The 12,631-nt window shown below is 59.8% G+C and overlaps 1 protein-coding gene across 4 annotated transcripts in view; it reads right to left on the bottom strand.

Moving 5' to 3' along the window:
- Positions 1–478: 478 nt before the first annotated feature.
- The window catches only part of SBK1 (SH3 domain binding kinase 1), a 51,113-nt gene continuing 38,960 nt past the window's right edge, over positions 479–12,631 (bottom strand). For all 4 annotated transcript variants that reach the window (XM_081299211.1, XM_081299212.1, XM_081299213.1 and 1 more), the window contains 3 exons: positions 6,210–6,442; positions 4,799–5,001; positions 479–4,048 (listed from right to left, as the gene is read on the bottom strand). In XM_081299211.1, coding sequence (XP_081155337.1) covers positions 3,209–4,048; positions 4,799–5,001; positions 6,210–6,442 — 1,276 coding nt within the window. In that variant the 3' untranslated portion in view covers positions 479–3,208. The remainder of the gene's footprint in view (positions 4,049–4,798; positions 5,002–6,209; positions 6,443–12,631) is intronic.

Below are 12,631 nucleotides of genomic sequence, written 5' to 3'. Positions count from 1 at the left end.
CTGCTGCCCATTGAGCTTCCCACCCCCCGTGTGACCTAAGGTCCAGAGAACTGTCTTTAGCCAGTATTCCTGACGGTTCCAAACCAGATGAGCTTTAGGGCCTGGCCTTGTGATTGGGTAACGTCCATCTCCATCTTTAGATGGCTGCTTTCCAAGCCCAGGGGACACTGCTCACTGCTCTGTCTGGAGCCAGTTTACCAAAGGTGCTCAATAAATGATTGCTGAGTGGTGGCCAGATGAACCGGCCGGCTCTGTTCTTCAGGACTTTGGCCTGTTTCCTGCCCCGTCTGAAGGTTCCAGGTTGAAGCTGGACACCAGGTTAGGGACGATTCCCTGTCCCTCCCCAGAGTCAGGTCCTCAGTGCCCCCACCCTTGAGCCCTGGCCTGGGGTAGCAGCCCCCAGTCTGGAAATGCCACCTCGAGAGGCCCTATGTATCCCTTGCCACCCTGCAGTCGAGACAACGCAGCCACCCAGGGATAATTTTTCTAAACTTTTGTTTATTTTATAGCAATTGTCATGATAAGAGAAGTAGATAACACATTTAAAAACTTTCTCAGGGCCAAAGGGTGCCAGAGTATTTACAAACACATATTGGGGGGTCGCAGGGGCAAGACATGAGTCTGGGGCTCTGGGTCTGAGGTTCCACCCAGGACCCTGCCCCAGGTCCCAAGCCAGGCTTGAATGCTACCAGCCTGGGGGCTCTGTTCAGTGGACCTGGTGGGGGACCCTCCAGCTGGCCCGTGGCCCCACCTCCCATCCATGGGGCTCCCCACACCCCACAGGCCAGCTCAGAGGGGCCTCTGGGAAGCACCGAAGGACGGGGGCAGTGTGGGAGACACAGGGGCTTGGACAGAGGCCCAGGACGCCCTGGCCTGCCCCGGGGTGGGTCAGAGACCCCCACAGGTGCGCACACACACGTACACATTGTACCTTCACAGAGGAACCGCAAGGGGGAGGGTTTTTTTGTGATTTTTTTTTTTTTGTCTTCTAAGTCTCCATGTCTACGGTGTTATTAATTTTTTGCTATTTTTTGTTTGTTTCTTCAACAATGACATAAACTGAGGTAAACATCTGTGACCAACACCTCTCCTAAGGGGCAAAGGGTCCCAACCCGACCAACAGAGACAGTAGCAGCAGCAGCGGCGGCGGCAACAGGAACAGAGTCCTGGCCCAGTTCCAGTCCTGTGCAGGGTCAGGCTGGTTGCTGCCGCTGAAAACAGAGGGGACTGGGCTACATAGCTACGGTCCCCCCAGCTCTAACATCCTAGGTACTAGTACGACAAGGGAGGACACTCCCAACAGGATCTCAACAGAGAGGGAGAGGGCGTCTGGCGGGGACGAGGACTGGAGTCTCGCATCCTTGTTATTGCAGGAGATCAGGCTGTCGAGAGGCCTAAGGCAAAAGGAGAAGTGGCTGCTGGGACAGAGGGCCTGGACGGCCCAGGTGGCCGGGCAGTGACGGGGCCTTCTCTGAGATGTGGCGGGGGGGTTTGCTACTTACCTGGCGTAGGTGGGCCCCATGCCCTCTGGGAGAGGGGTCTCGAGGATCGGGCGCATTGGGGAGGGGCCAGGCCCTGGACGACACACGCTGATTGTAAACTGGGCAGGGCAGGGGACCGATAGCCCTTTTGCGTGGTGGGACTGAGGGGGTGGGTGGAGATGTGGGGGCTCCAGGCCAGAGGGTGGTTGGTGTCCCCTGTCGCAGGCCTGGCCTATCAAGGAGTCCCCTCAAATGCTCCAGAACCCCAGGAGGAACCCTGGTAGAGGCAGCCGGGGCTGGTGGGCAGGGCACTGCCAGGCAGCAGGAGCAGCCTCACCCACGTTGAGGTTATTGTGGGCCCAGCCTCCAAAGAGGGCGGGTCGCGGGGAGCTGGCTGAGGCTGGCTCCTTTCCTCTTGGTTTTGCCGCCCAGGGGCCAGGATCAGCCTGCAGGTGCCTCCTTGCTGGATTCCCTGAGGGGTGTGGTCAAAATGCAGGCCTGGCCACCCTCTTGACAGCTGCCTGGTGAGGAGGCCCGGGCAGGGGTGCGGAGGCGTCTGGCTGCACAGTCACCGGGAAGCACAGGGCATCCCACACATGTGCTCTACACACCCGCACACACCAGTCACTTACCCTTGCGGGCTTCCACGCCCTCCCGCATGCCCACAGGTGCCCTCCCACCCCTGCCTTCTCCAGGGACTACGGAGGTAGGGGTGGGGTCAGCCTGACGGGGCAACGTGGAAATGGAATGTCTGACCCCAGCAGCAGCCCAGGAGAAATGATTGTTCCAAACTAACTTGCTGCCCCTGGGGTCCCGGCTGAGTGTCCGGGTGGAGCCCGAGGACTGGGAGGATCTGGGAGAGGGTTCTGGGGCAGGCAGCAGGTGCCCCTGCAGAGGGAGCTGGACCTGCCCTGGGCTCCCCTGCCCTAGCGGCCCCTGAGACCCCTGCCCTGGAGCCCTTCTGTTCCCCAGAGGTGTAAGGACAGTAGTTTTGGGGATAGGGAGAGGGGAAGGACTACCAGAGCACCACCTCAGTGGCTCTGTGGCCAGGGCAATGTCTCCCCTCCTGGGCTCAGGGTTCTTATCAGCAGAATGGGGGTGTAGGGTCACCACTAGATTCTTGGGGCCTGTGCCCGCACATATGTGACATCCAGACTTGTGCTACATTTTCCAGGGGCTTGGCCTCTCCCTCCAGCCTCCCAGGAAAGGGGCAGGATATGCCTCCCCTCTGCTGGATGCCCTCCTCCTTTGCACCAGGACTGGCGCCCCATCTCAGCCCTAAGCTTCAGTCCCTTTCCGTGCCCAGGGTGCAATGGGGACAGAGTGGAGTGGCCAGAAGGGCGGGGACTGTGGGATAATCTACCAGGGTGTGCAAAGGGCCAGGAGCAACTTGTAGGGTTCCCAGGGCTCAGGGAGGTGTGGGGGAGTCTGGCCCGCAAGCTCCCTGGCTCTGGTGTCGGGGCCTCTGAATCCTCGAGTCTGTGGGGTTTGGCTCCCTGGGCCGAGGCCCACCGGCAGGGCCGCGGGGTCTCCTGGTGGCTCTATCACCCGCCCGCCGGACTGGCCGGGTGCCTGGGCCGCCTACTCTACTGCTACTCCCTCCCGCCGCCACAGCGGCTGCTCCATATCCCGCCGCCTGGCAGAACCGGCTCAGCGCGGACCGAGGGCTGCTCTCCAGCCGCCCGGCTGCGTGCTCGGCGCCCTGGCCCGAGGGCGGCGGGGCCGGCTCAGACGCAGATCTCGATGGCCGTGGCTAGCACCACCTGCCCTTTGCTCTTGTCCGGGCGGCCATCGGTCCTGCTGGAGGGCCCCGGGGGCGCCAGGCCAGCCTCGGGCACCGGAACGGGCACGGGCACGGGCACCGGCACCGGCACTGGACCGACAGCGGGGGGCGCGGGCCGCGAGCCGCTGCCGCTCTCGGTCAGCACCGTGCGCTTGAGCGGCCCAGGCGCCTCGAGGCGCAGCGGCCCCGCGTTGGGCAGGCGGTCCCCGGGGCCAGGCGGCTTGCGCGCTCGGTGCGAGGGCCGCCGCCGCAGCTCGGACGTGAGCTCGTGCTTGAGGAAGCGGAAGACCTCCTTGGCCGGCCCGCGGCGCTCGGGCTCCAGGGCCAGCAGGCGCTGGAACATGCGCAGCGCCGGCTCCGTGAAGCGGCGCCACTGCGACGGCAGCCCGGGCAGGCGGCCGCGCTGCCAGCGCACGAACTCCTCGAAGAAGGCGTCGGCGCCCGACGCCGCCTCCCACGGGAAGTTGCCGGTGAGCACGCAGAAGATGAGCACACCGAAGGCCCACACGTCCACGCCCGTGTCCACCGCAAAGCCGTCGGCGCGGCCCGCCTGGCACACCTCGGGCGCCGTGTAGGGGATCGTGCCGCTCACGCGCTTCACGCGGCAGCCCACACGGCGTGTCATCCCGAAGTCGGCCAGCTTCACCCGGCGACACTCGCGATCGAACAGCAGCACGTTCTCAGGCTTGATGTCGCGGTGCACCAGCTGCCGCCCGTGCATGAAGTCCAGCGCCAGGCCCAGTTGCTGCACGCAGCGCTTCACCGTGTCCTCGGGGAGCCCAACCTGCCAGCCAGGCAGGAGAGCCAAGTTAAGTGGTGACCAGGCACGCCGGTCCCCACCCCACCTTCTCCTCCTCCCTCAGGCCCTGCCCTGGGGCTGCTGCCCTCTGGCTGCCTCTAACTGGACATTGCCCCTCTCCTGTGACTGCCCCAGGTCCTGGTGCCAGCCACCCCCCCCCCCATTGTAGCAGGCACTTTTCCATCCCATGTCTGGAGGGGTGGCTGTCATCCCCCACCCTACTCAATAAATGGTGGCAATCCCAGACTGAGCCCCAGGTGCAGACCAGGTGCTGCCCTAAGCCCCTTTTCAGATGGGGTCTGTTAAATCTTTGGTGGCTCCTATGTCCACTTCCCCTAAAGGACACTGAGGCTCCGGGAGGCCTCCTCCACCAGCACTTGACACAGCAGAGTCTATCCTGGGGTCTTCCTCACTCTCTCTGCCCCAGGGTCACCTCCTTTCCAGGTGGACCTGACACCTCCCACTTTGAGCAGCTCCTGAGCAAGGTGCCGCTGGACTTGAGCCCATGGCCCGGCTGTCTCCTCCCGGGTGCTCGCCTCTGTTGTCGTCTAGCCTACCAGGGGCAGGTTTCACTAGGACAGCGGCAGGACCTTTCTCTCCCGCAGCTCTCCAAATAGAGACTGACATACAGTAGGCACTCAATAAATGCTTGTTGATTCAACCGTCTGACTCCTAGTCTCACACTCTAGGGACCCTGAAGACCATTTCCCCTCTCTATGCCACCACCCCAGGTACCTGGGGAGGGATGATGTCAAACAGGTCCCCAGCAGGCGCGTACTCCTGGGCGAAGACGTAGCAGTCCTCGGTCTCGAAGACCACGTCGAAGGCCTTGATGATGAAGGGGCTGGACGAGAGGCTGTTGGTGATGCTCACCTCCCGCAGGAAGTTCTTTAGCTTCGTTTTGCTCTTGTTCACAAACTTCAGTGCCATTTTTGTGCCTGGTGGGGGCCATGGTGACAGTGGTGAGGCCTCTCCCTGTACCTTGCACCTGCCACAATCCCATACCTGTCTGCACAGCCTGTCCAGCAACAAGGCCCACCAGGGCTCTAGCAGGCATGATGGGCCCTGTCCTGTAGATGGGAAACAGGCCCAGAGAGGGGAATGGACTTGCCTGTGGCCACACAGCAGGCCTTGCTCAGGTGCTCAGGAGGCTGCAGCCTCCCGCCCCTGCTCTCCTGTTTTGCAGCCATGCTGTATACTTATTTGAGGCATCTCTTTTCCCAGCCAGAGCATGGCTCCTCGAGCACAGGAAATTGCCTTGTCAGCTGCTGCGTCCCTGAGTCCAGCACAGAGTAGTTGCTCAGCAAAGATTTGTTAAATGGGTGAACAAAGACGATACGACACTGAAAGACAAAGGCCCCTGACACTGTGCCTGGACAGACACGTGTGCCCTCCCAGGTGCACACACGTGTGTCCACAGAGCACTTCCTATGACAGGACCGCCTCCAGCACCTCACATTCACAACTCATGCTTCATACTGACCCTAGGAGGGGAGCGCTAGCCCTGTTTTCTAAATGAGGGAATGGAGGCACAGGAAGGTGGTCACTTGTCACATAGCAAGCAAGCAGTGATCAGGGACCCATGTCCAGTACTATTCCTGCTGCCCTCAGTGGGCACAGAGACCCGGCCCTGGCTGTGTGCCCTCTGAGCAGGCACTGCTGTGAGGTGGGGGCTAAGCGAGATGGCTCTGGGGCTGGCAACTGGGTGCCATCCAGGTTTGAGACCTCTAACTGCACGACCTTGGCTAGATGTGGGTCTCAGTGTCCCCCTGGAGAAATGGTGATGGTCACACTGACCTCACCTTCTGACCATGGTACCCTACTCCCAAGGACCCCTCACTCTCCGTCCACCTCCCTAGGGCTAGCCATCACCACATCACCAACTCCCCAAGCGCAATTGTACCCCCGTCCTCTCCCCCGAACTCCTGAGGTCCCTGGGTGCATCCCCTTGGCTGTACCAAATGGCCCCCAGATGGCCCCCAAATGGCCTGCCCTCCAGCCTGGAACTCTGCCCCGAGTCCTCCTTGTCCCATCTTCTCGGTCTCCTCTCTGGGCCGCTTCAGTTCCTGTCCCCTCCACCAGGACCACCGTCTCTGCCTCCTAGCTCCCCACCAACCTTAATAACGGCCACCCTGCGGACACTCACCTGTGCCCTTGTAGGCCACCAGGTCGACTTTCCCATAGGTGCCTTTGCCCAGCTCCCGGACAAGTTCGTAGTGCTTGGTGACATCGCTGGCAGCCAGCGTGCGGAGGGTCAGTGCCTGCATGTCTTCGGTCAGGAGAGGTACACCTGTGCCTGGGCCTGGGGTGGTCCCTGGCCCACAGCAGGGCAGGGAGTGCGGCGGGTCGGGCTCCGGGCAGCCCACGCTCATCTTCTCCCTGTTGTGTGTGGGGGCGTTCAGTGTGAAGAGTGACATCAGACCAGGTCCCCCTTCTCCACCTACCTGCCACCTCCCCTGCACCCAGGAAACACTCCTGGGCCCCATGCTATGCCCAAGATGACCACAAGGGGGCATCAAGCATCTCTGTCACATCACCTTCCAGAAGCTTCCTGGTCAGGCTGGAGCCAATCCCTATGGCTCCTTAACACTTGTGCACCCCTGGCCCATTGGTCTGCTGCTGTCATCCACCCAGTGCAAGGCAAGACACACATTTATGTCACACAGACACGGCCATGTCAACCTCAGGTGCGTGTGCTCATTCATAAATTTGCCTTGTGCTTTGCTTTCTCAGGAGATGGGATCAAACCAGGACTGTGGGCAAGCTCAGCTCTCACTGAGCCTCATCCCGGCCCCAGCCCCAAATACGAAGCAAGTGCTGTCAGGCGGGCATCGAAACCCAGGGACGCAGCACCCACCCGACACACAAATCCCTGCTCTTCGGTGCTTATGTCCCAGGGAGAAGGGACAATAAACAGAGAAAACATAAATCATATATGATGATTAAAGGGGACGTGGGCTGTGGGAGGACAAGGCTGGGATGGGTGAAGGGCAGGCCTGAGGGGGGACTGCGGCATCCAGTGCCTTCGCCACATGGCCTTGCCCTGGCTCTGGCAGGACACGGCCACACACAGCACTGCCTAGACCTCCCCCAACAGATGACAACACAACCCTGCTCGGGCACAACACAGTTGTGGTCCCAAGGCTGCACCCTACCCCGTCCCTGGAGGCTGGGACAAAGACCCCGTCCTTCCTTCCAGTCACCGCCTGAGACTCCTTTGTTGTCCACACAACCTGGGGCAGTCCTCCTGGACCCACCCCTCATGGCCACTGCGTTTGTCCCCAAGTAGACCAGTGTCCTTGAATCTAACTGTGAGTATTGGGGTGGGGGGGAGGAGGGTGTCATAGGGGGTGAGTCCAGGCCTGGGGACAGGAGACCTGACTGAAAGGCTCCAAGTGGGTGACAGCAAACTCAAGAGGGGGACAGGGAGCTCATGCCCAATCCTGGCCTTTATCTTCCCCTGTTATTTACTTCACTTAGTTTTCCTGCAGTCTGTCGAGGTGTGTCGGAGGCACATCACTACACCTAGCCAAACACCAGGATCTGACAAGTCGTGACAGATCCATATTCATGAAACCGCCACTGTGATCAAGATAACGAACATGCCCATCGCCCCAAGAGTTTGCTTTTGCCCCTTTATAAGTTCCTGCCCCGCCCCATCCTTGTCTTCTAGGTGTCCACTCTGGGACCTTCATTTCTTGCGTGCAAAGTAGGGAGGGCTGGGCCTTTTCCCGGGGCTTGCGTGAAGGTGTGCACGCATGCGCGCATCAGCCGTGGGGGCCAATACCGGCCCTCTATCAGCTGCCTTCCTGGCGCACCTCCCTCTGCCCTGGCCTGGTTCCCTGTTACTTCTAATCCCAGAGGCCTCACCCAGCACTCCCAGCCCCCCAGTCCTCTGCTCCCTGAAGGACAAGCACCATCGCTCCATCTGAGAGAAAGCACAGATTTGGAGTCAGACAGCCTGGGTTTGAGTCCTAAATCTGTCGCTTGCTCTCTGGATGTGATGGGCAGGTTAGTTCACGTCTCTGGGCTTTGATTTCCTCCTCTACAAAAAGGATGTGACCACGGCACTTATTAGCTAAGCTGATAGGATCAAGTAAAATGGTAGACATGAAGCACCTGGTACCTTGTGTACAGTAAGCGCTCCATAAGTGCCTGGCCTGATGCCCATATGATCATGAGCAGCATTTGCAGGGAGGGGCCACTCTTCAGGAGCCCAGCACCCTCCCCCAGGCCCAGCGGCTCCCTCCCAGGCCCAAAGCCTCTTCCTCTTCCCTCTCACGACCCAGCCTCCCACTTCGCAAGGAGGAGGAACATCAGGACGGAGCTTCCTGGCCTCCCACCAGCCCCAAGCGGAGCTCCATCTGCACCATCCTCCCGGTTGGCTGGGGCGCAGGGAGCCCTCCCCCAGCTTGACTTCCACCTTCAGGATTCGCTCCCTCCATTCATGAGCCAGCTCTGCTCGGGGACCGGGCTCTAACAGCCCCTTCCCTCCCCAGCTAGGGCCGTTTCTCTCCTAGTTTACTTTGATCAGAATGTGTGCTGGGGACTTCATCTGAAATGCCACATGGTCGCCCTCAGGTCTAGTCTGCAGTCCGGTGAGCTCCTTTTAGAGACCCCTGGAGGGAGGAATGGCACAGACCTCCGGAAACCAAGTCCTGCCTCCCCTTCCTCTGCCCTCAGATCTTGATGGAACCAGGCGTCCAGGTGGTCCCAGCTCTAGGCTGCACGGCTCTGGGTCTCTTTGCAGTAGCCACAGCTGGGCCGTAGGGGGTGCTGTTTCCCCATGCTGCTCCCTCATTGGTGTCTGGGCAGCCAGAGATCACTTCTTCCAACCCCGGCAAATATCCACTACCCGGTGACGAGGACCGAGTTGAGAAACTGCCTGGGCTGGCTTGGTGCCAGCAGGGAATGCTGTGGTTATTTTTGTGTGGGTGTCCTCAGGCCAGTGTGTCCCAAGCCCCCGGCCTCTGTGTGTGTGTGGTACTGGGGATGGAACCCAGTGGCTCCTGCATGCTAGGCAAGGGCTCTGCATGGAGCTACATCCCCAGTCTAGGGATCTCCCTAGTTGCTGAGGCTGGCCTCAAATTTGTCATCCTCCTGCCTCAGCCTCCCAAGTTGCTAGGATTGTAGGTGTGTGCCACTATGCCCTGCTCTCTTGGCCCTTTCTGTGGATGGTGTCGGGGAGATGCTGGGCTGCTCTCCTGACCTGGTCCCGACATGTGTAGACTCCCTAGGGCTGAGGTGGACAGTCCCTGTGAGTGCAAGCACATGTGTACACAAGTGTGCAATGCCCCCTCCCCTCAGGTTTCAGCCCAGTGGCTTTGGACTGCTTCTGCGTCCCCTGGGAGCTTGACTGGCAGCTGCAAGTAGCCACACGCCTTCCCTGCTCACACCAGGGACTGCTGGCTACCTGGCTTGCCCCTGCCCCTTTGTCCTCCAAGCTGACCTGGGTTCAGCCCTTGCTCTTCGCCTATAGCCTCTGTGGGCCCAGCCAGTCTCCGCCAGCGCTGCAAAGCCACCTCTGTCACTTCCCTGATGCCCAGCAGGTGCCAGTTCCCACTTCTGTGAGCACCAGGATCCTGCACCCTGTCCCTTTCTCATGGACTCTGCTGACCCTGTGGGGAGGGGGTGTGTCTGGACAACACCCCTGTCCATCAGGCCAGGAACTCCACAGAGGGTCTGGTTTGGGGGGTCCCCACATTGCCCCCTCCTGCCTGTCCCTCAGGCTGTTTTCCACAAGGAATCGATCCACACGCCTGTCCCGGCCACCACGTCATTGCCCAGGTACTCACTGCCTCTGACCCAGTTACCACAATGTGACTTAGGAGGCACAGTGGCAGTGACAGAAACATCACGGGCCTCAAGGCTCCGCAGCCTTGATCCCAACGTGTGCCACACTTTGGCTGGGTGACCTTCAGTGGGTCCCACTACTCCTCTGGTCCTCAGTTCACATATCCATACGGTGAAGGAAACGAGTGCCATCAGCACTAACTGTCCCTCTTGCTACAGGGCCAGGGGCTACCTTGCCTGATTCCCAATATCCTCCAGGGTAGGTTTTTTTTTTTTTTAATTTTTAATTAAATTAATTAATTTATCTTTGTGGTACTGGGGATTGAACCTACGGGTGCTCTACCACTGAGCCACATCCCCAGCCCTTTTTTTTATGTTTAATTTTGAGACAGGGTCTTGCTAAGTTGCTGAGGCATCCTCCTGCCTCAGCCTTCAGAGTCACTGGGATTACAGGCCTGGGCCACTGCGCCTGGGTAGGGTAAGTATCATTGATAACACCGTCACTTTAGATACACAAATGAGGTGCAGAGAGACTAAGTCCTGCACCCAAGGTCACACAGCCAGTCCTGAGCCTGGCTCCAGGCTGGCACCTTACCCACCGTATCTTCCAGAATGCTGGGCTCATCTCCCCCAGATCACTTGGGAGCAGGGGGGGCGGGGTCTCAGCCAGGAAAGCCCCGCCCTCCGGGCGGCCCTGCTGAACCTGCCTGGCACTGGGCACCGGGCTCGGGCTGCACAGGCGCCAGCTGCTCTGCTCCTTTTCCAGATGAGAACCCCAGGCCCTGAGTGAAGCGGGGACATCTGAGTGGCAGCAGGCGGGAAGGCCGCGAGGCGTGCGCCAGCGCTGGGGGGACTGGATCCTCAAGTGCTTCTGTCACTGCAGCAACTAGAAGGGCAGCTGTGGCCTCTGCTGACCTCAGTCCCCTCCGCGTAGTGGCTGCCACATCCATCCACACTCAGGCTCACTCTGCAGCCCCTGGGGACCTCCTTGGGCCATGCACCTCAAGGGTGTGTCCTCCCTGGCCCCAAGAGAGATCCTCCATCTCCCTTCTGAGTGGCTGAGAGCAGGTGGGGCCCCTCTTTAACGCAGCAAGGGTGGCTCTGCCATATGCTGGGAGGGCCACCGTGGTGGGGGAGGGTTTCCCAGGAGAGAAGCGAGACTGAACCGCCCACCACTTCCTGTTGGCAGGCAGCTGGGGCTGGTGTCACCCTGCGAAGCTACACTCGACTCAGGCCTGCCTTGAAGCCCTGTCCCCACCACGCGTGGACACACACGGACACACAGGCATGTCCCCAGGCACACACGGACACACACAGACGCACGCAAATACAGTCTCTGGAACACGCGTGCGCAGGGAGCGCTGCCAGCTCGGCAGAACTCCCCTCATTGAGTCCTCACAAGAACCGTGGGAAGGGGACAGGAAGCGTCCTATGTTTTCTGAGAAAAGCTTCATGGAGGGGTAAACTGTACATGACAAAGCCGTCCATCAAGAGCATGGGGCCCCAGGAAGGAGGGGCCCAGGCATCAGGAGGACCCTTGTTCCTGGATGGGGCACCTCACTTCCCTGGGTTAGTATCATTCTTCCAAGACCCTGTGGAAGGCAGCCACGTGCTGGGGTCTCAGGCACCAAGGTGCCCCTGTGACTTCACCTGCGGGCCAGGGTTCCTGTCTGCTTTATTCTGAGAACGAGAAGCGAACTTCTGCTGTCAGGCTGCGACCTGGGCTGACTTGTCACAGCAACTGGTGCTGCTCCAGTTCAGGGGCTATGTAGCCAGGACGCAGAGCTAATATCTGAACCTCCATGTGTTCAGATGCCTGGAACCTAGCCAGAGGTTACCCGGGATAGTGACAACACTGCGGCCAAGTGACAAGAATCCAACTGTAGGAGTGAGTGGGAGTGACGAGTCTGTCGAGAAGAGAGCCTGCCATTCCCCCGCTTTGTGGGAGAATAACACTGGCCACATATTTACTGAGCGTTTACCACGTGCCGGGTGCCGTGCTCATCATGCTGGGCCACGTCACTTCATGATCACTGTCCTGGGAGGTAGAAGCTGGCTGTTGCTATCTCTGGTTCTGCTGTGGCTTCAGTGTCCCCTTTAGAATCCATGTTGATATTTAATTAAGGGGTGGGAGTGCAAGAACTGGTTAGGACACAATGGCTGTGTCCTCATGAATGGGCTAATGCCATTACTGTGGGGATGGGTTCCTTATGAACGCTGAGTCCAGCCCCCACTTGGCCTCTCTCTCTTGTCCTGCTGCCTTCCACCATGGGATGGCTCGACAAGAAGGCCCTTGTCAGACGCCAGCACCTTGACCTTGGACTTCTGAGCCTCCAGCATTGTGAGAGATAAACTGCTGCTCATGATTAGTTACCCCGTCTGTGGTACTTTGCAGTGGCCCTAAGTGGCCTAGGACCGCTACTGAGGCACAGAGGGGCTAAGTAGTTTGCCCAAGAGTTTGTAGTTAGCAGAGCTGTGATTTGAACTCGGGCTGCTGATCCCAGGCTGTCACGCTCCGTGTCCTGTGAGGCTCCTGAAGGCAGACCCGGGCAGAGTGACTCAAAATAAGACGCTACAGGAAGGATGTGCGTTACCCATCACGGGGGTGGAGAAGCAGAGGCTGGGAGCCCATCTGCTGGGGACTCGGTTGGGGGGTTGGCTGGACCGAGTGATCCAGCCAGGTCCTGCTGATTCTCATACTAGGATCCTACGATCCCCTGTTCCATGCCCAGGTCCCCTCCCCTAGGGGCCTGGAATGGGCAGGTGCTGAGGGCA

Source organism: Spermophilus citellus (genome assembly GCF_964194105.1).
Source record: "Spermophilus citellus genome assembly, chromosome: 6".
NCBI lineage: Eukaryota > Metazoa > Chordata > Mammalia > Rodentia > Sciuridae > Spermophilus > Spermophilus citellus.
Note: the sequence above shows the minus strand (reverse complement) of the source record. Positions and strands in the feature narration are given on the sequence as shown.